Source organism: Poecilia formosa, unplaced genomic scaffold (genome assembly GCF_000485575.1).
Source record: "Poecilia formosa unplaced genomic scaffold, Poecilia_formosa-5.1.2 Scaffold303, whole genome shotgun sequence".
In the NCBI taxonomy this organism is placed as follows: domain Eukaryota; kingdom Metazoa; phylum Chordata; class Actinopteri; order Cyprinodontiformes; family Poeciliidae; genus Poecilia; species Poecilia formosa.
The window spans coordinates 95541-121778 of NW_006800242.1; the positions used below are offsets into that span (position 1 = coordinate 95541).

Here is a 26238-nt window from a genome sequence, read left to right on the forward strand (position 1 = left end):
ACTGTGTCATTAAACCAATTTTAAAAGCTCTCATCAGTACAGTTTCCTGCCATGAGAATTATTTTGTTTTAGAAATTGGTCCCCCTGCTGATGTAACACAATGCTTTCAATTTAATTATTGCCAAGTCGTTCCCTTTATTTGTTGAGAGGAGTCTGGTTTGTAATATGAAATATGTCTTAATCACATTCACAGCTACAAACTGAAAGGCTGACATATTTTATCTGGTTATAAATTTCTAACGAAGATTGAAAATGGTGGCTGTGAGAAATAAAGACGATATATTAGGGAAAATTTCATTTGTTCTTGTGCCTGACTTACTGAGAATATGATAAACTTAGAGAATATCTGTATGGTTCCAAAATGATCCTGTTCAATGAGAAGTTTAAATTTGGGGACATAATCTCACTGATCCAGCCTTCCTTTAAAAATTCCCCTTTAATACTCATTTATACAATAAGCTGCAATCACTGCAGATCCAAAGTGGAAAACATTTCTATTTTTTTTCTTTCAGATTGCAGCCAATCCAGAAAAGCCTAATCCCAGAACATTCTCCAGAGATGATCTTAAAGTGTTCCCAGGACAAAAATACAACTCTCAAGCCCACTAAAATAAAAATAAAAAAAGACTTGGTGTGATGGCTGACATTTGCTGTTGGAGGAAAACCTGCAGACTGACATACCACTTGATTCCATTTTGGCCTTGAACCAGCGGACTTTCTTAAGTACTGTTGGGTCATAGAAGTTTGGTTTTCTGGTCAATATGTTTTGTGGCTCCAGAGATGGTTTGCAACCATGTTCCAGAGGCAGTAATGGACTTAAACTCTGTATCTGGTCTTTGTATAACCAAAGCAAGACTTAAGTCTGTTTTTTCAACCCAAAGTCTGATTTTTTCCTAGTGTGTTGGAGTCTAGCAGAGCTGTCTATTGTCACTGAGGACTTCAGGGCCCAAAGTTGGAGAGGGGAGTCTCTGGATTGAGAACTTTTGAGCCTGAACTTTATTTTTTAAATACTAAGTATTGGCATTTGTTCGCATCTACAAGTCATGACCTTCAACGTGCAGGTCATGACTGCACTGAAGTGGAACATAGTCAAGACAGAAGCGAGAGAGAAGCAGCCTGGTTGAGAGTAATTTCCTTTGAGTCTTAAGCCATGGGAAAAAGCGGATATTCATTTCAGTTCAGAGATCAGTCTGTCTCAGAAGAAAGACTGACCTGTACTAGATAGTAGGATGGAACAGAGGTGGATACATCTATTGTGGTCTTGTCTACAGCAATGCAGGTGCTGCTCTTTGTCCTGGTGAACAAATACAAGAGCCAAAAGGCAAACTGATCTCAATCCAATCCATCCTCTGGGATGTGCTGGACAACCAAGTCCAATCATTGGTGCCCCCTTGCAACTTTTAAGACTTAAATGATTATTTACCACATCACAGATCCCATACCACCTGTAGGTGGTAAGGGATCTAGTTAAGAGATCTAGTTAAGAATCCATTCATTGATGGGACAGGTTGGAAATAAAACAGGAACCATCACATTCCTAGGCAGGTGGTTATAAACTTAATGCCTGTTTGGTGTGAGTCTAGACTTGTGCACTGTGACTTTGAAAGGGCATCCAAAGAATATCAGGTCCAATGAATTGTACCACACTCAGCTTGCCTCGATTTGTCTCTGTCTTGTTTGCTGCGTTAGTGAACAGTTTTATATCAGTTTCAAAGGAATCACAGAGAGGAGCGTCTTTATTCTCTTATCTTTATTCAGGATCAGCAAACAGGTGAGCAAAGCAATTAGCAGAGCAAGAATAAAAGCTATTCTGCTGTCTGATCTCCATCTGGATCTGTCAAAGAAACTGTTGTTCAAATTATTTACTCACACAAAAGTCTCCCAGGACGAATTTCAATAGAGGTTTCAATCAAATCTAAAATTGCACCAAAAACTGATAGTTTTACTTGTCTGTTTTTCCTTTAAAAGTGGTTTTAATTGATATTTTATCATCTTCGCTCATTCTGACGGTCTAACAGCTTGGCTGGTAGCTCACTGTTCACTTATTTCTTAAAAGATAAGATTATGTTTATGCCAGCATCGAAGCTTTGTGACTTCAAAGATACATCATCAGATGAACAGGCAGGGAACTGACCATCGACTCCCAGTGGAGTTTAAAACAGGCGTTTTGTTTTTTTCCAGATTTCTATCAGCACAGCTCTGCTATAAACAGTCTCATCTCTTGAGGAATAAACAGTGTGGGGAAGACGGGGGGAACGCATTTCAAAAATTTAATTTTGTCTTGTGACGGCGGAGATGATAAAAGGTTTTAAGTGGTGCAGCAGTGACACCTGCAGGTGAGTTATAATATTACATGTTTAATGACTAACCGGCTCTTCGTTCCTTTCGTCATCGGTTTTCATTCTCCAACTTGCAGTCAAACACGTGTTGCATCAAAATCTGTGACCCATCATTTTCTGTGACCGCAGAGGGCGATAGAGCGCAGATACGTCTTGAAGACCAGCGAGAAGAAGAGTATTTACGTAAACTGCGTAAATACTGCAACAGCTGGGATTGTAAACTTCACGGTTCCTTTATTACCATCGCACTGACGGAGAAAATATAATGTATTAATTCGTATTTGACTCTGTAAACTGTTTGACCATTGCACTGAATGCCTATGTGCTGTCATTAAAATATGTGAACCAACTGTGGGCGTTTAATAAATCGTTAAACTATTAAGAAATTATTGTAAGTGCTCTGGTAGTTTTTAACATTATTTTTAATGTTTCTACCACCTTTTCATTACAGTCATATCACACTTCTATCAATATTCAACCCTCAAATAGCCAGGATCACACTGGTCACAGATTTTGATGGCCATATTAATTCGTGACTTTACTGTACAGTCCTGTAAATTATGTCAGAGTGTAAAACAACTATTTTTCAGAGTTCTACCACCTCTTCACCAACATCTGGGTGTATTTATAATGATATTTAACCCTCAAATAGCCAAATTGACATTGTCACAGACTTTTGCTGATCTCCTGTTACTGTTTACTGTAGACTGAAGCATGAAAAACCTCTGATTTAATTGTTAGCACTTTTGAGAGAAAACAAAATTGAATCAATTTATCAATAACTGAACTGAATAATGTTTGCTTCTTTATAAAGACAAATTTAAAATTGTCAAACAGGTCCTGTTGAATGCAAATAAAATTCTGTTGGTCAGATATAGCCACCAGAAACTACAGTCCACTTTGTGTAATTTACAAATTGTACAAATGCATAGATTAAGATATTTAATAACTCATAAATAGACAGTCCACCAGAGGGAAACATCTGCATATTGTTGGAAAAGGAATTTCACTTTCTGGTGCAAATACTTCTGCATTCATATGAAATTTCTTGGTGTTCCGTTTGTCGTGTTTTGCAGCTAAAGTATCAGTTATTTCTATAGAAGCTTCTGTCTTGAGTAAAATGTGAGTTTAACATTTACTTGCTGCCTTTCAGGGTCTGTGAGGCCTTTATCAGTCGGAGATCATGCATTTGTTATGCATAACTTTATGACAGCTGTGTGTGCGCTTTACAAGATTTGGGGACATCTAGTGTATAAGCTGCAAACTACAGCAAGTTTGTGTTATTGAAACTTTCAGTTCAACAAGGTAAGAAAGCCCTTAGCAGCTATAATTCTTTGCAGAGCACAGCATTGCTGTTCCAGGAAGGCAATTTCAGTAATCAGGAAGACCTCCAAAGTTCCTCCAATCAAGTCTGTGTTGGTCGTCATTTACAGTGCTTCCTGAGCAGGGTGTGTACCTCAGAAGGTGGTCTTATCTGACGTCCTTAAAATTTACCCAACTGAGGTAGAAGTCTTATTATCAGGGACTTCCCACTCTATCACTTCTCCCACACCTGGCACACTGGACTTTATTTTGTCACATGTACTGGTTTCAGTCTTAGAAAAAGACAGAACAGTTAAATAACAGAACCATTAAATGAATATTATGTTAAAAAGTTCTTAGTTTTTTATTTGTGCAGCGGTGCAGTTGTTGAAAATATTGTCCATGTTAAAATGTTTGTGGGCCTCACAGGTTCTTCTGTTAGTAACCATGTACACACACACACACACACACACACACACACCCACACAGACTAGTTTACATGTTTCGTGGGGACTTCTAATTTAATCATCACTTGTGGGGACCACACTTTCTAGTGGTTCTAAAAATCCATAAAAAATATTTTACACTATTTATACCTATATTAACCTAAACACACCTTGAAATGACTCAATTTCAAAAGTACAGTCATCAACCTGTCTNTATTCAAGTCTTTAAATCCAAGTCTGCAGCATCTAAAACCTGAGACAGGAATATAATAGGTGTCTAAAATGTTGAATCTTTGGTAATATTCACTAATCTAGCAAAGCTGCCACTGAGAATCAAAATTATAATGATTTCAACAGAATAATAAGCCAAACAATGTTAAGTATGGAGCTAAATCTGAAGATAGCTACCTATTTACAAGCTCAATCTACTTCAGGGTCTCATCAATGTTTCTCTGAGAGCCTGAAAGACGTGACGGAAGACTGGAATCCATTCTCAGTTCCACACTTCCACTGGTCGTTGTCTGGAATATTTAACAAAACTTTGTTATTATAGAAACATGAAAAACCAACTGTTTCTATAAAAACTAATTTCTTGAACAAATACAGTTAATTTTTTAAAATTAAATTAAACAATCATGAAAATAAATGAACTAATGTCCTAAAATATGACACAGTGTTAAAGAAATAATTCAAATCTTCTACATTTTAAAACCTTGTAACTGAGTTTACTGTTTTACAAACACCTCGGATATGAGTCATGGCAGTGCTTCTCAATTCCAATCCTCAGGCCACCTTCCTTTGCATGCTTTGGATGTGCCTCTATATCAGAATAGCCGATTATTTGAACTCTTCTCAGGTCATTAAGTACTGCAAAAGCCTGTTAGTCATCCACAGATACAGTCCAGGTGTGTGGCAGGAGGGAAACTCCTAAACCATGCAGGACTAGGAGGCGTGAGGACCAGAATTGAGAAACACCGAGTTATGGGCACCCAACACACAGTTAGTTACAAGTCCTTCTGGGGATCAACTTTGTACCAGCATCTAACACACTTGGTAACACTGCTTAATGTGTGTTGTGGGGACTCCGTAAATGTCCAAAGGAGAGCTTTGGCTAGCCAATTTGGAAACTACAACACTGGAATAAGTCTTAGTCAGATGTAGCACTGCAACTGCACTTTGACATACAGAACATTTAACTGTTTGCTGTATTAGTTTTAAGGACTTGTGGCCATCAAATGTCAGTCAGCCACACCGCATGTCAACGCAACACATTGCACAGGCACTTCTGACCCTCAGTGTTACATTTGATTCAATTAGTTTCGTTATTCAAGTCTTTAAATCCAAGTCTGCAGCATCTAAAACCTGACACAGGAATATAATAGGTGTCCAAAATGTTGAATCTTTGGTAATATTCACATATATACACACACATATATAGGATTTGCAGAATTTTTAACTTAAAGACATATAACGTCTTGCTGCATCATGATAATTCAGAAACTCCAGAATTCAATAAAATTATCCTATTTTCTTCTGGCACATTTAATGAGAACTTATTTAATGCCTTTCTGCACTTTTAATCACAAGATTTGTGAACTAAAAGTCACATTCCTGTACTATATGAACCTCCACCCTGTTCTGAATAACTGTTTCATTTGTTGGGCAAATATTGGTGGAAATGATATCTTGCACAACGCCCATTTAATATACTGAACAGTAGGCTTCACTGATTGATATTTATTTCCCTGCCCTGATATTTCCTCAGTGAGAGCAGACCACGGTGATGGAAAGAGCGAACGTGCATGCACACCAGGAAACAGCAGGCCCTCACATTAGACTCAGAAATGTCAGGTCACTGCAGCAGGAAAAACCAGGCCGACAATTTAAAACTCATAAGCATGTTAAATAAATACAGACATGCCATAGATTCACTGTCAGCAATAATGTTTGGCTGTTCACACACTGGTTATTAGAAAAGAGGGCAATGTTGTTCTGCTGGATCTCACCTCCCAGAGGCGAACAATAACCTTTTTGTGACTTGGTTTTTAAAAGCCTGTTTGAGTCGAGTTCTGGTTCGGTTCCGTGAGACTAAAACCATGACGAAGTCAGAATTTACTCTTCTTTTCAACAGGGATTCTCTGCAGCTTCTCAGGAATTAAAAAGCTGCAGATGAGATTGAAATCTCATCTGTCCTTATTTTCAGATTATGCCCAACTTTAATGTTATTGTATTTTGCCCATTGGTTCACTCTTTTCTTCACCCAGAGTGAAACTGGAATGGTTGTAGTGGCTTACAGCAGCCCTTCATCTTCTCATCAAAGTTTGCATTTGATCTTTATGACTGAGCCATGACTTTCCAATAGATTTAATGAGAATAGGCACTTCAGTTGCACTCAGGTTTTTTCCGACCAACAGACATTTCCTACAGCCTTTGATGGTTTGAAGTAATCTCATTGAGGATGGTTTACTTCCCTGATGTATCTGCCTGCTCTTAAAGTTCCACTCTGTAGACTAAAGATTATTTCATTTGACTTTTATTCTATGATTCTTTCTGACACATCTACAAAGACATATTTCTCTTTGATCTATCATCAAAACGATTCAGTCTGTCAGTGCTAGTTCATTCAACTTCAGCAGAACAGTGTCACTCTTTTATTGTCTGAGATCCGAGTTTTTTCTAAGCCAGGATCCTTTCGCTAAACATTAGCAACTTCCTTGTCTAATGCAAAATGGGCATAAACTTTCACAACAGAATAATCCTAAGAAAAGGAATCAATATTTTTATCTACCCTTTCCAAATAATTTGGGTCATATGCTTCACTTGTAGCAATATAAAAAATGTTTTCCACCTAAAGATTTAATGTATTTTAAAATTGTAATTTCAATGAATGCTACTGGAATTGAACCGTTGCTTTAAGTAGGAAATAGACATTAAGCAAAGTAGGAACTTTATAAGAGTTTAATAAAAGACCTTTGCGTTTAATTTAACTGAGTACTCCAAACCCCAGAGAAAATTTCATTAGGGTAGATCTTTATCAGAAAATCCTGTAACAACTTTTAAAGAATCTGTCCCATTTTCAATTTCCTCAGTGTCTCAGAGAAACACTGCAGAGGGCCGCAGTTTAATTGCTAGCCCTTCACAAATTGATGTTCTTGTTCGTAGTATTACTTTCTCATTGCATGTTGCATTAGGTGATGTAACTCCCCTAAAAAAGAAAGTAATTATTTATAGGAGACTAGCTCTCTGATTTAATTCAGCTGTGGGTTCATTAAAACACCATGCTGTGAAACTGGAGAGAAAATGGTGTTCCATGCATCAAGAGGAAACCTACTTAACCTGGAAACAGTCCGCTGTATAAAAATATCCTTCATCCATTCCCTCCAAACATAATTACTTCATTACAGCATTGGAGGTAACTAAATCTTGTGTTTGTACTGTAAGTTTTTTTAGTTATTAAAAATATTATCTTCCTTTAAACTTTTAACTTGTCAACTTTTATTTGCATAGGCTATCATTTTCCGTGTGATTGAACCCAAACTTTTCATGTGGACAGAGAGAAACAGAACATAGTTAAAGTTTATATAAATCAGGAGCAAAGGATTAGCTGCTTTGCAGGTGTGTTGATTACCAATTTGAACCAGGAAGGAACAAGTGTTCACAAAATAACACACTATAAAGTGAACCAAAGAGTACCAAATAACACAACTGGAACAAAACAAAATCCGGAGCTTAACTGGCTGAAAGGAGCTTCCTTTGGTTTAGTATTGGAGTTAAAAGTGAGGAACTCCATTGCTTTGGTGAACTCTAGGAAAATGTCACTCTTATAAAACAAACCATAAAGTTAATCATAAAGTTAAATGACTGGCAATCATTGGAAAGGGCAGAAAAAGACTCACTCCAGTGAGTCCTGTCTTATTTTGATCACAAGAAAGTTGTTGAACTTTTGACTCTTTCAGTGGAGCTGTTTTTTTGTGGAAAACTGTTTAAATTGATTTTTTTATATACTAATGAAGAATTGACTTTGCTTTACTGTCAGAAAATAGAGCAGCTTCGGTTCTCTACAAACAACTGAGAATTTATCAAGATCAAAAATGTCCTCCAAAGGTTGTGGCAGAATGTGTTTACAAAAGTGCCCATTAAAATATTAATAAATAATTCTGTATGCATTTGATGAGTACTTCTTGAAATTAAACAATGGTAAACATCCTTTCACATTGATGTAATGTAGAAGAATACATAAAAATGATTTTGATTTGATTTATACAACATTTAATATTTGAGTACAGAACTTTTATATTGAATTTCTATTTATGTGGCTTTCTTGAGGCAAGAGGGCCACAAAAATATTTTATGAAAATGTAATAAAAAATGATGTGCTTATCAGTATTGGTTCTGGACCATTGTCCTCATCTGGACAGCAAATTTGATCCGTCAAACATGAAGTCTGAGAACCTGTTTTGTATAAATGAAATATTTTGAAATGAGCTAAGATGTATTATTCCAAAAAATTGGGAACAGCACCACAAAACAACAAATGGATGTTAAGGAATATTTGTCGAAACAGTTAAGCATTATTCATCAGGAAGCTTTACAAACTTTCTCTTGCTGCATTTAAACACATCTTCTCCTCATGTCTCATCCTAAGTAAATTAACTCAAACATAACTTCATGTTGATGTTTGCATCCAAAGCCTCCTGAGAGCCGCTGGTCTTCTCTTGTAATCCGGTTACCTCAGCATCTCCTGTGCGGAGGTAATCTACTTTGATCCTCGGCCGGCGACCAGAACACTGAATCTGTGTCAAAGCAGCCAGCGCCTGTGCTGCCCAATCTATAAACGCACATGCACTGCTTGACTCATGTCCTACTTGACATCTAGGCAACAAGTGCTCTGATTACAGAAGCCACAAATTGTCAAATAACAAACCTGAATAAACATTTATGTCGCTCAAAGCCAGGAGGGGTTGTAATTATCCCTCTGTGATGTTATTTCACAGGAGTGCAGAAGTTCAGCAGCAGGCGTAATTTCATTGAAATTTAAACAGTTTCCTCCTTCTCCAGTTAGTTTTCCTTGAACTTGTCTGACCTCAACTCGACCTCTCATACGTGTAAACGGACATTACGTAGCCGTTTCTAGAAATGATCAAGATATTTGGTTCAATGTGCAAAAAACTTTGAACATCCTCATCTTGCATTAACATTATACTGCTACCTTGATTCTCTTTGTATGACCTAGAGCAAAAAATGACAAAATGGTGTCTTATTACAATTATTTTGCAGGGTTGCCCTGCAAAATAATTGCAGGGCAACCCTGACAGGCACCCCGATGACCACAGTGGTGCCTGTGGTCATCGGGGCCCTCGGGGCAGTCACCCCCAAACTGGAGCAGTGGCTCAAACAGATCCCAGGAACAACATCAGACATCTCAGTCCAGAAATGTGCAGTTCTAGGCACAGCCAAGATACTGCGCAGAACCCTCAAGCTCCCAGGCCTCTGGTAGAGGACCCGAGCTCAGAGGATGAAAGAGACCACCCGCGGAGGTGTGTGTGTATATATATATAATAGACAAATTGAAAATTCCAGACATGGATAAATTTTCATCTTTTGCCAACCATGTTTTTGCTTTTAATTTAAATTGATAGTAAGTAGAATTACAAACGGGGTTCATTGCCGCTGCTAACTATTTAGGTGCCCTATGCATAAACGATTTGTGGTGCTCCACACCTTCTCATGCTGTACTGTTTTGATGTAAAACCTAAAGACACCAAAATGGTCTCAATTCATAAAGGAAAGTTAAATTAATTTGGTATTCACATACTGCAACGTTGCAGTGCATAGTAAATTATCTTTGAAGTAGGACAGATTAAACGACTGGAAAAATGTGTTACTTTTGTATTATTTATGCCTGTTAACATGCTTCACACATTTTTATTTAACTATGTTGTTGTTACAAGTAATTATCATGATTTAGTCTGACTTTTTTGGTGCCCCCTCCACCTCCTTGTCTTACATGCAGGGTATTATGCGCGTGGGCACACCTATTTATAAAACTTGGCTAAATAAAGCAAGAGTGAGCCAAATTTTGTTCTTGTTGCTGAAATTACCCACATTAAACAAACCTAGACAAAGATAGTCAAGTTGAAAAGTTAGAGAGATTATAAGCTGTGTTTATTTTATTTTTTCACCAGCCAAACCTTAAAGACCCTGTTTATGTTTTGGATCTACAATGATTTACTGATCCATTTTCCACAGAAACCAGAATACTTTCCTTGTGTTTAGTTTTTGCAAGAATAGTAGTTCTTGCAATTTTACAAAATAGAAAACAAGAAAAATTGTCTGGCCATAGAATTCTTTCAACTTGACATTTCTGACTGCCAGGCCTCTTTCCTTTGCCTTCTCAGTCTGCAGACCTCTGGAATATTTACAGAAAGTAGTGGTCAAAGACCAGAAGAATGGTCTCAGCACAAATTAGTAGGATTTAGATTTCTGCTTTACTTTATGGGAAATTTTATATTACAGTGACATTCAGTTCTTATTTTGCTACTATGTTCTGTTTTTGACAAAGTCGCTGTTGGATGTTATGTCTATTCATAAGGAGATAACATCTCCTTATGAATAACATTTCATGTAAAGCTTTTCCATCTCAAAAGAGCTGCATGGATTATCCCAGAGATGCTTTGACTAATATGTGAACCACTTTTTTGTCAAGTTTTTTTTTCATCTGAAACACACAAACCTAAATGTAATAATTGTATAAAAGCATAGGATAATTTAAATGTTGTTTTTGTCTTTAACATAGGAAATTGTAAATCTACATAAAAGAAATCAAATACATGACAAATAATTTTGAATTTTGAAATTTATTTCAACAGTCAAAAAGTCAAAAAAGTATTAACTGTTATAAAGAAGGAAGCTACATTAAAACTGCTCTTTTCCTCTGAAATTACCTATGTATTTATCATTTTTACCATAACTATAATGCATCCTCTCTCGTTCATGCTTTTATGCTACAGTTTTCACCTACAGTTCTATTCAGTTTTCTTTTTTTGCTGTACTTCTAAAGACTTGTACTGATTATGAGGCTAGTAATAGAAGAGACATGAGTAATAATAATAAGTAGTATTATATATTTTAAAATTATACAGGTCCTTACTTTATGATGCTGAAAACGAATAATCGGCATCAGCGTCTATCTACCTTGTTTTGGTAGTACCACAGTATGACCACTAGATGGTGGTGCATACTCATATTTGTAAGCCTACTAATTACAAAGTTTGACATAAAGCTATAAGAGAAATATCAGATTACCAATACATAAAACTGTACTCCTGTTTTTTATGTTAGAGTAGACAATTTAAAATGCTACATTTATTTACCAGTCAATATGTGTAGACTGCAAATTAATGACCACAACCTGACTTTTGCATTTGTAATCTGCTGCAACTTTTGACACTTTCAGGTTATTTTCTTTACCTTTTATTTAACTTCTTTAAAATTAAGTAACATTCTAGATACTTATTATAAAACTTTAAATATTGAAACTAAACAACATAAAGTGTAAGACTAACCTTGTAATTTTTATAATGTAAGGCATTTAATGTATCCGAATAACTTTTGTATCTTTTTTTAGAGATCTTCATTTTGAAGACCCCTCTTAAATCTGAATGTGTATAAAATATTGTCTTTCTTCTGGAAATGAATCCAGCTTTAAGACAAGTAAATGCTTATAATTAAGATCTCTGGGGGATATTGCTACCTGTATGTTTGATTGACACCTTCGCCACCAGCTGAGCTGCCATAAGGAGGGCCGGCAGAGGGCGGGCAGACAGAAGACAGGACATCCAATGGGATCAGCGATGGGAGGGAGTTTGTTCCACTCCAGCTTTGTTCTAACTTACTGGGACTCTTGAGCGCAATATGACTGGAGCACCGTTATTCCCCGGGACGGTGCGCGTATGCTCAGCGTACCCTAACTTTTTATAAACTTCTTTACGCATCTCCAAGGATCTGGGAACTTTTTTTTGGCTTTTTCTAGCAGCGCAAAAAACAAAAGGCAATCAGAGAAGCTGAAATGAAACTTTCCTGATCTGCAGGAATAATTTTCCTCCATCCAGAGGATTTTGTTGCAGCTGGATGAAATAACACTTGTGGAGTACTTCTGGGACACTTCAGTGCGGATAGAGGGGAAGAGCTGCTGCTGCTTTTCTCATTGAATTTTGGCTGCAGACACTTTGTGGAATACAATGCTGTGGAGGCTCTAACTTCTGTAAAGTTGATGCATCATCGGCATGGACTCTGTCTGAGAAAGGTGGACAGGTTGACTGACCATGGCGCTCACAGTTAGAGGCTTTGGCCGGTTTCATTTTGTTCTGCTGATGCTGTGGACTCTGCCGCGGAGCTGCGCGTCCAGCCAAGTCCGCCAAGAGTTCCGTGTCCTGGAGGAGCAGCCTGTCGGAACCTATGTGGGCACGATAGAGACCAAGCCCAGCTTCACGTATCGTTTCAGCGAAAACCACAAACTTTTCGCGATTAACGGCACCACTGGGGTCATTTCCACATCATCGGTGATTGACAGAGAAGTTCTGCAAAGTGATGTCATTAACGTAGTGGTGCTGTCCAGCCAGCCGACCTACCCCACGGAGGTCCGGATCGTGGTTTTGGATATTAATGACAACTCTCCGGTGTTTCCAGACGCGTCCATAGTGGTGTCCTTTAAGGAGGACGCCAGCAGCGGGAGACAAGTGATCCTGGACACTGCCACGGATTCTGACATTGGAAGCAACGGAGTTGATCACACCACTTACAGGATAGTGAAGGGGAACGAGCAGAGGAGATTCAGTCTGGATGTCACAGTCAATCCCAGCGGGGAGGGGGCATTCCTGCACCTCGTTTTAACCGCTGGTCTGGACAGAGAGGTTACCCCCTTCTACCAGCTCCTGATCGAAGTGGAGGACAAAGGAGAGCCGAAAAAGTTTGGCTACCTGCAAGTAAACGTCACTATTCAGGATATAAATGACAATCCCCCTGTTTTTGAGCTAGATCAGTACCAAGCCAGTGTGTTCGAGGATGCAGCTGTAGGTTCGAGCATCCTGCAGATCACAGCATCAGATCAGGATGAGGGAGCCAATGCTGAAATTAGGTACTTTTTAGATGAGGGAACGCCTTTTCAAATTGATCCTAAATTAGGTACTATTATTATAAAGGAGGGTTTGGACTATGAGATTAAGAAAGAGTATTCACTGACCATTCATGCTGTAGACAACGGTGTTCCCTCTCTGTCAGGCCGAACAGAAGCCACAATAAAACTTTTAGATGTGAATGATAATGACCCCGTTGTGAAGTTCAGATATTTTCCCACCACTTCAAAATTTGCCTCTGTTGATGAAAATGCACAGATAGGCACAGTTGTAGCTCTGCTCACAGTTTCAGACTCAGACTCACCCACAGCTAATGGCAACATATCTGTTTCAATCTTAGGAGGCAACGAGCAGAGGCACTTTGAAGTGCACACATCTTCTGTGCCCAATCTAAGTTTGATTAAAGTTGCGAGTGTGTTAGACAGAGAGAGGATTTCCTCATATAATCTGACTGTTTCTGTTTCAGATAATGGCAAACCTATGGCCAGGTCCTCCTTTGCCAGTCTGGTTATTTTTGTGAATGATATTAATGATCACCCCCCAATATTTCAGGAAACACTGTACAGAGTAGATATCAGTGAAGGAACTCCAAAAGGCAGCTACATTAAAGGGGTTTCTGCAACAGATGGTGATTCTGGGCAGAACGCCAACCTGAGATACTCTCTGGTGTCTGGAAACACTTTGGGCTGGTTCTCCATCAGTGAAAACAGTGGCCTGGTTACCAGTGCCACTTTGCTGGATAGAGAAATCGCATCTGAAATTGTGCTTAACATTAGTGCCAAAGACCAGGGGCTGCAGCCCAAGATTTCCTACACTAAACTGATAGTTAACATCACGGATGTGAATGACCAAGTGCCTACATTTACTCAGAGCACATATCACGTTTCTCTGGTGGAGCATGCTCCTGCTGGCACTGAGCTGGTGCTGCTGTCTGCCTCAGACGACGACCTCGGGGCCAATGGAACTATCCGGTTCTCATTTGATGCAGAGACCCCTGCCAGCATTCAGGAGCTGTTTCGTCTGGATGCTGTGTCGGGCCGATTAAGCACAGGCGTGGAGCTGGACAGGGAGCATCAGGCCTCATATTTGCTTCATATCCGTGCAGCAGACGGAGGCAGCCCCCCACTGCACTCTGTAGGAAATGTCAACATCACCATTTGGGATATCAATGACAACAGACCAGTGTTCTACCCTGTTCAGTATTTTGCCAATGTGAAAGAAAATGAACCCTCGGGTTCTTATGTGACCACTGTTTCAGCCACAGACCGTGATTTGGGAAGAAATGGAACTGTCAAATACATAATTACAGCAGGAGACACTTCCAAATTCCATATTAACAGCAATACAGGGAAAATCACAACACTAGTACCCCTGGATAGAGAGGAGAAAACTGCTTACCAGCTGCAGGTGACAGCAGCAGATGGGGGAGGCGTGCGCTCACACACCCAGGCCATTGTGACTGTAACTGTTATAGACACACAGGATAATCCACCTGTCTTCAATCAGAGGGTGTACAGCTTTGTCATGTTTGAAAATGTAGCACTTGGGACAGTCATAGGCACCGTGTCGGCCACCACACTGGACCTAAACACAAACATTTCCTATCTGATCACCTCAGGTGATCAGAGGGGGCTTTTTTCTGTGAACAATGTCGGCCAGATCACAGCATCCAGTCAGATAGACAGAGAGGAGCAGGCATTTTATCAGCTTAAAATTGTAGCCAGAGCCGGCGAGATCACAGGAGAGGCATTTGTAAACATAACTGTGAAGGACTTAAATGATAACGCTCCTCATTTCATTCACAATATGGAGCACGTGAGCGCTGTGGAAAACTGGAGTACCGGACATGTAATATTCCAGGCAAAAGCATCAGATCCTGACGAAGGTCCCAACGGCATGGTGATCTACAGCCTGAAAGAGAACCCAAAAGGCCTGTTTCACATCCATGAGCGGCATGGTCTGATCACACTGACTGGCCCGCTGGAGGTCACAACGAGCTCTTACGAGATCGAAGTCATGGCTGCAGACATGGGGGTTCCCCGGCTAACCTCCAGCCTCATCCTGATCATCAGCGTTTATGATGTCAACGACAACTCACCTGTGTTTGATCAGCTCTCATACGAAGTCATCATTCTAGAGTCTGAACCCGTCAACAGCCGATTCTTTAAAGTGCAGGCCACTGACAAAGACTCTGGTCTCAACGGGGAGATTATGTATGACATCATCAGTGGCAACATGGGTGATGTGTTTGGGATTTTTCCAGATGGACAGTTATACATCAAAACAGAGCTGGACAGAGAGATTCACGACAGATATAACTTGGTGCTTGAAGCCAAAGACAGGGCTGTGGAACCACTGAGCGCCTCAGTAAACGTCACTGTGATCCTGGATGACGTGAACGATAACCGTCCTCTCTTTAATAGTACTAATTATGTGTTTCATTTTGAGGAGGAACAGACGAGAGGATCTGTTGTTGGGTATGTTTTTGCTGAGGATAAGGACTTTGGCCCTAACAGTGAGGTCAGATACACATTTGAAATCCCACAGCCCAACTTTGAGCTGAACACCATCACTGGGGAGCTTACCAGCACGCTGCAGCTGGACCGTGAGTCACTGATGAGGCAAAGGGGTGCTGCTGTGTTTAGCTTCATTGTCATCTCATCAGATCAGGGTCTCCCCAAACCCCTCAGAGATCAGGCCAAGGTGCAGGTTTACATTCAAGACATCAATGACAACCCTCCAAAATTCACCAAAGACATTTATCAGGCCTCCATCTCTGAGTCAGCTCAAAACATGACTCAGCTGCTGCGGGTCTCTGCCTCAGATGTGGATGAGAACAAAAATGGACTTGTTCATTATCACATTGTTGAGGGCAATGAGGAACGTCAGTTCATGATAGATGGCAGCTCTGGACAGGTCACTTTAGTTGGAAAGCTGGACTATGAAACCACTTCTTCTTACTCACTTAAAATTATAGCTGCAGATGCTGGAACTGTGCCTCTATCTTCCTCTTGTCTGCTGAGCATTAGGATTCTGGATGAAAATGATAACTCCCCATCCTTCCCTAAATCCTCCCTGTCTGTGGATGTGCTGGAGAACATGAGGATAGGGGAGCTTGTGGCGTCTGTGACTGCCACGGACGCAGATTCGGGTCAGAATGCAGACATAACATACAGCATCACAGCCACAAACAACCACGGCACTTTCAGTATTAGCCCCAACACCGGCAGCATCTTTCTAATTAAAAAGTTGGACTATGAAACACAATCACTTTACAAACTCAACATAACTGCAAAGGACAACGGTAGACCTCCTCGCTCCTCATCTATACCCGTGGTCATTCATGTCCGGGATTTTAATGACAATCCTCCTATATTTGCCCCTGGAGACATTTTCAAATCTATCCCTGAAAATCTTCCTCTCTCAGCCTCAGTTATGACCATTATAGCTCACGACACGGATGCAGACATAAACGGGCAGCTACAGTACTCCATTGTTCAGCAGATTCCTCGAGGGAACCATTTCAACATTGACCCAAGCTCTGGGCTCATTTACACCAATAAGGAAATTGACAGGGAGTTTTCCAACCTGTTTGAGCTGACCATCAAAGCCACAGATCAGGCAGTTCCAGCTGAATTCCGACGATTCGCATTAAAAAACGTCACAATATGGGTCACAGACCTGAATGACAATGTTCCTACTTTTGTATCCCAGAATGCTCTCGTGGCTGAGCCCAACATTGTTATTGGCTCCATCCTGACAACAGTGATGGCTCTTGACCCTGATGATGGGGAAAACGGGGAGGTGGAGTATGAGCTTCTAGAAGGGGATGCAGACACCTTCATTATGGACAGGTACAGCGGGGATATTCGCCTGGCTTCCCAGCTGGTCCCATCCCAACTAATGTACACCCTGGCAGTGTCAGCAACGGACCACGGCGCCGACCGTAAGACCTCCAGAACTGAGCTGACAATCATCCTTCAAGGGTTAGATGGACCCGTTTTCTCTCAGCCCAAATACATAACCATCCTTAAAGAAGGTCAGCCACCGGGAACAAATGTCATCTCCCTGGATGCCTCAAGTCCAAGGGGCTCTTCATCAAAAGTGGAGTATTTCATTGTGGCAGTACGGAGTGGCGGAAAAGCCGTTGGACGCCTTTTCACCATTGGACGCCACACTGGAGTGATACAGACTGCTGCGGAGCTGGACAGGGAACAAGGGTCCGACCTGTACCTGGTGGATGTGTACGCCATTGAGACAGATGCCAGCCAGCCCAGAACACAGCGTGCTGAGGTAAGAACATTGCTGACTGTTTTACTCTTTGAAAGCACCTAACAGGGAGCTTAAATTTAGCAAAGGATGGCTTGTTTGATCTGCTTGGCAGGAGAAGGACATGAACTCAACTACTGGCAGTTATTTGACATCAATGCAATATGATTAATAAATTCCAAAGTACTTGTATAATAAACTGCCATTTTAGTGGAGATCAGTGAAGCAGGCTTTTATTTTGCTATCATACCCCTGATAAAAAGGCAGTCTTGCTTTACAAGTCAAGTTTGCTTTACAAGCTCCTTTGTTACTTTTATGTCACCAACATATTCTTATCAGTGGTTATATAATGTGCTTTCATATAATATATGTTGTAGAAATGAAAAAGTGTCATTCATGTGGTCTTGCCGTGCAGGTATGCAATATCAGAGCCTGAATTTCTCTGTGTTTGAGCTGCCTGAGGGTGTTTTGGCACTGGGGTGGTCTTGGGGCACCTTTATTCCACCAGGAACTGCTCCACTGGCAATAAGTGACCATTAAAATTGGCTGACCTCTACAGACTTTATAAAGAGATGTTGAGGTCTAAGAGAAATTTAATGATGTGATACGTTTTTGTTTTTTTTTATGTTTTGACATGTAATGTGGGAACTTTAGGCCTGATTTGGTTGGCTGATGGCGAGCTGCCAGTAAATTCAAAACCAAATCTGATATCATTTTATTACTTTATAAACCATTAACCAGACCTCATACACCTTGCTACAACAAGCTTCAATTAAAAAACAACAAAAAGATCCAAGCTGCTTCTTTTCTTGGAGATGGGTGTGTGTTAGTTTTAAATATCAGAGACAAACTGTGAGATTATGTTAGCAGATGTAACTGTAACAGTTTGTGAAGGTCATATTGAAATATCAGATGTTCTCTCATTTTGCTTCCAATTGAGATAGCAATCTGCTTCTCTGCTTACAAGGTTGCTGAGTTAAATAAAGAGCTTCACTTTTCCATCCTCAAATCTTAAACTTTGGTTTGGTTTCAGTCTAGGCTTGAATTGTGTCATTATAACAATCCATTTGCTGGAAAGTATTATTAGTGCTCTAAAAAGTATTATACAAACAAACTTTAGTGTGTTTTATTGGGATTTCATGTGATATACTATGTAACAAAAACATGGAACATAGCTGTAAAGCGGATATTTAATATTTAAAAAAAATTAAATCTGAAAAGTGTGGCATGCATTTGTAGTTAGCTTCCTTAGAGGTAATACTATGAATGACACCTGGAAGTCATTTGTGTGTTTGTGACATAGGTCAAGCTTAGTCAGGTTAGGAATGCATCTGTGAACATTCATTATTAAGTCATAAACCAAGTCCTCTGTTGGATTTAGGTCTGGACTTTGACTGAGCCTTTGTAGCATATAAATCTACTTTGATGTAAATAACTAATTTGTAACTGTTGCTGCATGTTTAGGGTCATTATCTTCTCTCATCGTAAGTCATATGCTGCCTCTAAGAAGTTTTATTTCAAGTTTTCCCTTTAGGTAGCTTCATCTATCTTCCTATTAACTCTGACCACAACTCTTGTCCCTCTATCAAAAAAGCCAAATATTTAAGTTGCACAACTCATAGCTGTTCTGTCGACAGATTTTTCCACCTGAGCTGTGCATATGTGCAGCACCACCAGAGCTGGCTGCTTGTATGATGAATGCTCTCTTTGCATGCCTATCAGTTTGCACTCGAGAGGAATCCATTTCCTTATTAGGTTACATCAGTTTTTTTTTTTTTTTCATTTCGGGGTATCAGTGTAAGAAGTGTTAGAAAACAAATATACCCCACACTTTTCAAATTGTTATTTGTGAAAATTTTAGAATCCATGTGTCATTGTCCTCCTACTTTCAAATTATGGATTACTTTCTTGATTTATTGCATAAAGCTAGATGTTTGTTAAAGAGTAATGAAATGGGGAGGAGTTCATATGAACATGGTTTAGTTTTGCACTGCGGTGAGCTCAACATCCAGGATGAATGAGCAGGTCATATTGAAAGTGTTTGGTGTCCTCTCTGTCTGCGAGACCTAATAGCACTACAGCATAAACCTACAGACTTAGACTAATGTTTTTCCACTGCTGTGTTTATACACAGGATACCCAGTAGCAACTGGGGGATCATTTCCATCCCTGGGGTTGTGACCCTTTCACGTTCTCAGTTTCTCATTTTCCCCCCATTGATTGGATGCATGAGGGAAAGCTGGCATGTCACGCTCTGCTATGCGGCATGCGTGACGTTTTAAAAACAATTCGGACAAAAGGAATTCGTCTGGAGATGCTTTATCGGGAGCAGCCATCTTAAAACACCTCAAAAACTTTGTCAGTTTTTGTTCTTTGCATCAGCCTCTGCAGAACTGTTCCTTCCTTCTGGATCACATTTGGGTCATAGGCTGCAAAACTCATTTCAGTCTGCATGTAGACCAACAGTGGTACACACTGTTAGACAGCCATAATGGGATGTTTCCATTTAGTAGCTTCAAAGTGGCAATACTTAATTTCTTCTTGGATGACCTCATTACCCATAAATCTTTCATTTATTTGCAACGTTTGGTAAATACGATGAGGAAAAAAAGAAAATCTTGGCAACCATTTTATCTATTGTTGTTGAGGAATTTGTGGAGTTAAGGAGGATGTTTTTTATTTTGCTCAAAAGTTTTGCCTCATCACATCCTGTATTGTTCTTGTTTGGAGCTGGGGAGAACCGCCACCCCCTGAACTCCCAGTGGATTCACTCACATCTGAATCCCATCCAGCGCTCTCCGTTCCACTCTGGGCCGCGACTGGTGTCACAGCACGTGTTTCTCATCAGGCGTTAAGCAGCCTCAGATCACTGGAATGGGGTTTGTGTGCCACCTTCCTCATATGAATCGCCTTCAGTTTGTTACATTTACAAACAAATGACAGGAGAAGTGATTAGTTTTCACAAAGGAGCTATTTAACCACTGGCATTTGATTGAAATGGTTTGACTGGTGTCAATTAGATAAGCTGATCAAAGAGGAGACTGGCCTGCTCTCCAAATGTTGGAAATTCTGAATAAAATGTACAATTTATTTTATTGCACCCAGTTCTTATTTTAACAAGTTTTGTTTGTTTACACGGATGTGGTTGGCTGGACCAAACTCTGGCTGTTGTATCTCTCAGAAGGAGCCAATAAATAAACATTTGGGCCATGATACTTTCTGAAATATTTGAAAGGATCCTACAAATGACTATTCCACCAGCAATATCTTCATTATTGATAAATAAAAGAAAACACCCTTGATTGCAGATAAGCTGCTCCAAATTAAGCGGAAGATAATAAATGGATGGACAGATGGATTTACTTCAACTAACTGGTTACGACACCCTGTTTCTTCTCTTGTTCAGCCCTTTTGTGAAAGATTAGCTGCTGTGTTTGGGATCATTGTCCTCTTGATGACCAAGTTTAGTTGAGAATACTGGATTATGCTTGTGTCAGTGACCACAAGGTCCCAGAGTCCTGGTGCTGCAAAAGAAAGCCCAAACTATGACTCCTCCATCAACGTGTTTGAAAGTTGGTTTGAAGTGTTTGTATTGTTTGGTTTTGTCCAAACATGGTGCTGTGCAACATGGCCAAATATTTTCAATGGTTTTGTGTAAATGTTCCAGAAGTGTTTTGGTTCATTCAAATGCCAACTGAGCCATGCTTGTTCAGTCATTTTCTGACTGTTCATTTTACATCCTAACTGAGGCCTGCAGAATCGTCTTCTGTTTTTGGCCATTTCAAAATTTAGTCTGTGCAACTGGATAATTTGATTACCTTCTTTAAGGTCAATACCTGTTTAGCTAAGACAAAATCATGCATACTTTGGTGCACATGTAGGTGTTTCTTCTGACTGAAAGAAAGATTAACTTTTTGGAGTTGCCCAGGGAGAATCCCAACTTCAGTCTGAAATCAGAGATAGGGGTTAGGCTGATGGGAGCGAAAGATACATTATTTTAAATTGATTTTGGAAAAGTATTTTTGTGATTATAAACAAGTAATTTTTCAAAATAAAATGTAAAGAAAAGCTAATTTTTTTTATAAATTAATGCTCCGTCTGAATTTCTTTATAATCTTTTGAGAGATGTCAGCCTTAACTGTCTGAAAAAATGTCTTTGTTGAATGAAATTATGTAAAAACCAAAATCAACAAACCACCAAACACCCATGCTTTATACAGGTGACCACACTTCTTTATGAACAGCTATTGAAGGGTGTATTCAGTTTTTTTTCCATCACTGTGCTTATAAAAACCTTTTTAACTCCATACCTGTTTATCAAGCTACATGTTTAGTATTCCATCAGACATTTCTTTATTTTCTGACAGAAACAAAAGAAAACCTCCTCAGAATAATGCAGATCTCTGTTTCTGTTTATTATCTATGTTTTATCCCAGCGTTTCTGTAGCCATAAACTGGCAAGCAACAAAAGCTTTCTGAACTCCCTTCTAATCAAATTGAAGTGCTGTTATTCTCTCAGAGGCCCAAAGTGCCACATCACTTCTTGCCCCCTCCTCTTAAAGGCATTGTTCTCCTGTAAAGTAAACACAGTGGAAGCGTTTCACAGGCCCTCCTTTGTTCTGCCTTTTCAGATAAAGTGTTGTACTGCCCCGTCAGGGACTTTGCTGGACTTTTATTATTCTTTTGTCTGTGCCAACGTCTCACCCTGGCAGATTTAGGAGTGTGCATGGATTCTCCTGACAGCTAGCTCTCCTCCCCTCTCATCACCTGTAAGAGTTGTACTTGGATTTCAGAAAAGAGTGTGTTCAAGGTTTCTTCTGGACATGTCAAGTGGTGGGACTAGGAGTTGTAGGAATGACGGAAGTGTTATGGTGACAGGGTTTCTTAAAGGGTGCTTATAGCAAGGAATCATGGGAAGAAAGCAGGGAGGGAACCATTCAGGGTCTTCAGAAGGAACTGGGTAATTTTGGAGATGACACTGGAAAGGTCCAAAGAATTTAACTCTAAACTTGAAATTCCCTTTAAATTAATTAGACACTTTAATATGCTTTATGTTACATTACCACTTAAAACTTCAATGCATTTTATTTTGTGTGACACTCTGACATAAAGTAATATGTAATTGTGAAATATGAGGAAAATATAACAGTTTTTGCACATTTTTACATGTAAAATCTGAAAAGTGTGGTGTGCGTTAATATTTGTTCTTCCTGACTAAAGCCCTATGTAATCCACATTTCGCTTCATTTCCATCTGGAAAAAAACAAAATTATGTCTTCATTTCTTTCCATGTCTTATTCATCATGGATGATGAATAACACATGATGTACATACAATTTTCCAAAATGTTAATATTTACAGTTTCAATGAGACAGACAATCCTACAAAATATGTGAAGAAACATTAAATGTTACTTTTTTTGTCCTTCTTACTTATAATTATTACATTTATTTAGCATAAATGCTGTTTCATACCTTCTGATTTAATTGGGAATGAGTTTTCTGGTGGAAATTAGTTATCAGGTAATGTGCTATAACTTTATTAATCTGATATTGAATATATTATGAGATAAAAAAATTCCTACACAATTCATTTATTCATTTAATGTAGACAGTTTAGCATCAAGGTCTAAAAATCGATAAATTATCTTTCTGATTCCATTTCTGATTCCATTTTTTGTGTTGCTTTGATATTCTTGTGATACTAAATTATCCTGAATACGAACACTGGTGAAAAAGTAATTCAGTCATCAGAGACTGTGTTAAGGTTTTAGAGAAGCCAGAAAAAGAGACTCGGTGAAACACAAAACCGACGCAGCCAGCCAGGTCAGCGAGCCGGCAGAAGAAGGTCATGTACAGCTGGATGATTCGATACGGATGCTGGGTTTTGTGTATTTCCGTCTCTACGTGAGAGTATTAATATTTTTTGAAGTGTTGATGACAGCAGTTTCTAGGGAAAGGTCGGCCATTGTTACACATCAGAGCTCTGCTCCTCTTTGTTTGGCTCAAACCAAACCTGGGATTCATGAACAGAACTTAATACGCAGACTTCAGGGTTCCCAGAGGAGGGAAGAGGAATGATGCAGAACAAACTACATCCTTGTGCATTGTAATTCACGGTCTGATTGCACTATTTTGTGTATCTAATGGTCCGCATGTATTTTAGCAGAGGCTGTGATGCACTGGCCATAACCAAAGTTGTAATTCACAGGATAATCTGGACGGACAAGCGCTTTTTAAATGGTCATCGACAAGGTGAGGCATCTGCTTGCTGCTCTTCTCGTAGGTGGTCCCAGAAGACATCAGGTCGGCCAGTGCTGAGGAGGGCCGGCTTGTCTCACAACGTTTTTTACGAGACACCATCACAATAAAAGTCGGATAAACATTCAGTCGTGCATAGATGCGTGCAGGCAGATGCTGCCAAGAACACATAGAGCCACACAGACACGCTGGCCACAAGTTCAAACTCTCAATCAGCTGCAGAAACACTTGAATGGTTGTGGCAAGCAAAATAAGTCTGTTTTATGTTGTTTATTACGAATGTGTGGCTATCAAAGAGCTTTATTTGTTGCGAGTCTTTTCTTGTTTGCCTGGGTTTGTCTTGCTTCATTCGTTTTGTGTCTCCATTCAGAAGTGTTGAATATCTTTGGCTGCTTTCCACCTTGTTTGATCCTCGCTGATGAACTTTAACATTTCTTCAGTTCTTTATCGGGACTTCAGCTCATTAAAGTCTTTGGATCTGTTACTGTGGTTGGACAGCAGCATCTCATGTCTGTCAAGATGATTTTAAAAGGTCAGAAAAATGTTATTCTGCTCAAAGCATTAGGTGAAAAAGCACTTTCACCCTGACAGATTTTTTCCGTCTTTTCTTTTTTGTCATTCATATAATCAAATACATTTTAATATCCAACTTGAATAAATATAAAGGTAAGTTTTAAAGCAATGATTTGATTTATTAAAGGAAAAAATCAGAATCAGAATCAGCTTGGCCTCCTTTGTTTAATTTCACCAGCCAGACCCAGACCTGAATAACATATGAGCTGCAAAATCAAGAAATCTCCTGAATAAAACCTATTTGACAAGAGTTGCTACAGGAAAAATTACTTTTTCACATTGAGCCAGGTTGGTGTAGATGCATTATTTTCCTTTAATAAATCAAATCATCTTTTTAAAGCTGCATTTTTTGTTTACTCAGGTTTACACTTAAATGTGACAAAAGCAACAGGAAAAATCTGCAATGAGGAAAATGGATTTTTCTACTGCTGTAGTTTCTTCTGTAGACTCAGTTTTAGCTCTTTGTTGGTTCTGTGGGTTTGTAGCCAAAAAGATTTGGACAATCAGGATGTGAGGACGTTTATCCATGTTCTGTTACTGACAATTTAGCTTAACGTTTTTGTAAAACAAAAAAACAATTAGAGGAGATAAATAATTTCTGAGCCTTCATCTGTACCTGATTGGTGAATAATGATCCAAATATTTTTTTCAGAATGGGGATTTTAGGCTGCTTCTGGTCCATAAAACTGAGTTGTTCTGTAGGGTTTACCTGCAGTCTGTGAGCTGCCAAGGGAGGCCATTTTAGGGCAGAGTTTGTGAGAATGTTTGCAGTAGGGAAGAGTAGAGTAGAGCAGAACCAACAGCCTTACATTAAACCTGAATCCCTTTTATGATGTGAGATTTATCGTGTGAGGAGACAATGAAAGAGTCAACACTTAAAGGAGGGATCATATTTACAGTTGAATAAAAAATGTTCAGTGTAAGATTCAAATACACAACATTACAATGGAGGTTTCAGAGCTCGAAATTAAACTTTTTGACATTTCTTGAATTGTCATCTGTGGCAAACTGAATTGTCTCGGTGTGGTAGCCCTGCCCTGCACTTCTGTAAACAGGTTAAAACACACATTATTTACACCATCTATTTATAAACACAAAATATGCTGGTGAAGGGAACGTGAATGTGTATTAAAAGAAAAGGTCTGTCTGCTCTGTGGTCGGCTGTCCGCAGCTTTTCTCTCTTCCCTCATGCAAAGTTGACGCAGGACTTCAAGTTACAATAATAAATGACTGTGGCCTGAGCTGTGCACGCGCTCGGTGCTCACAGTTTTGCATCATCTGGTTTATTTTCACATCAGAGATACATTTCTGTTGTAGTGCCACTTTGATTGTCATGCCTCATTTGGGTGGGGGTCATTCCTTAGTCTTAAGCGCACAGTCGCCAACCAAATGTGAGACCAAAATAGTCAGAACCTCCGCGGGGCAAGCATTTCTGCTTTGGTCTGCAAAATTAGGCGTGATCAAAAGGGAGTCATTTAGGATTTCGTTAAGTGCAATCAGAAAGGTGCGTCAAAAGCTGTGAAGTTAAGTTTCCAAGCTTTACATCAACTGAACCGAAGTAAGTTTGATTGAGTGCAGTTGAGCTGCAGATTTTCACTGAGAAAATAAGTCTTTCCCTGTTAGGACTCCATCTCAGAGAAGTCTTCATCCCTTCTTTCTGTTCTGCTCTGACTGTGAGGAGACCATAAAAAATGCCCAAGTCTCTCCAGCTCCAAAAAAAAAAAAAATGTTCCACTACTTTCACTTGTAAAACGAATGGAGTTAGAGAGAAAGAAGCAGAGCACTGGGTTGACTTTGGCACGAGTTCTCTGCAGTAATAATGAATCCCAGCTACGGGGTGATTTATTCTTCCACGTGACTCACAGAGCTCCCTAGCATCAACAAATACTCCAACTTATCCACATGCAGAAATACAC

General features: G+C 39.5%; 1 protein-coding gene and 1 long non-coding RNA gene across 3 annotated transcripts in view; both read left to right on the forward strand.

Annotated features, from left to right (window-relative positions):
- Positions 1-4805: 4805 nt before the first annotated feature.
- Positions 4806-5322, forward strand: LOC107832994 (uncharacterized). The gene is made up of 2 exons (XR_001658702.1): positions 4806-4840; positions 5066-5322. It is a non-coding gene; the product is annotated as an uncharacterized LOC107832994 (long non-coding RNA).
- A 6674-nt stretch (positions 5323-11996) lies between these two features.
- Positions 11997-26238, forward strand: part of fat4 (FAT atypical cadherin 4) — a 126596-nt gene continuing 112354 nt past the window's right edge. For both annotated transcript variants that reach the window (XM_007572539.2, XM_016660936.1), the window contains exon 1: positions 11997-17513. In XM_007572539.2, the coding sequence (XP_007572601.1) occupies positions 12411-17513 (5103 nt within the window). In that variant the 5' untranslated portion in view covers positions 11997-12410. The remainder of the gene's footprint in view (positions 17514-26238) is intronic.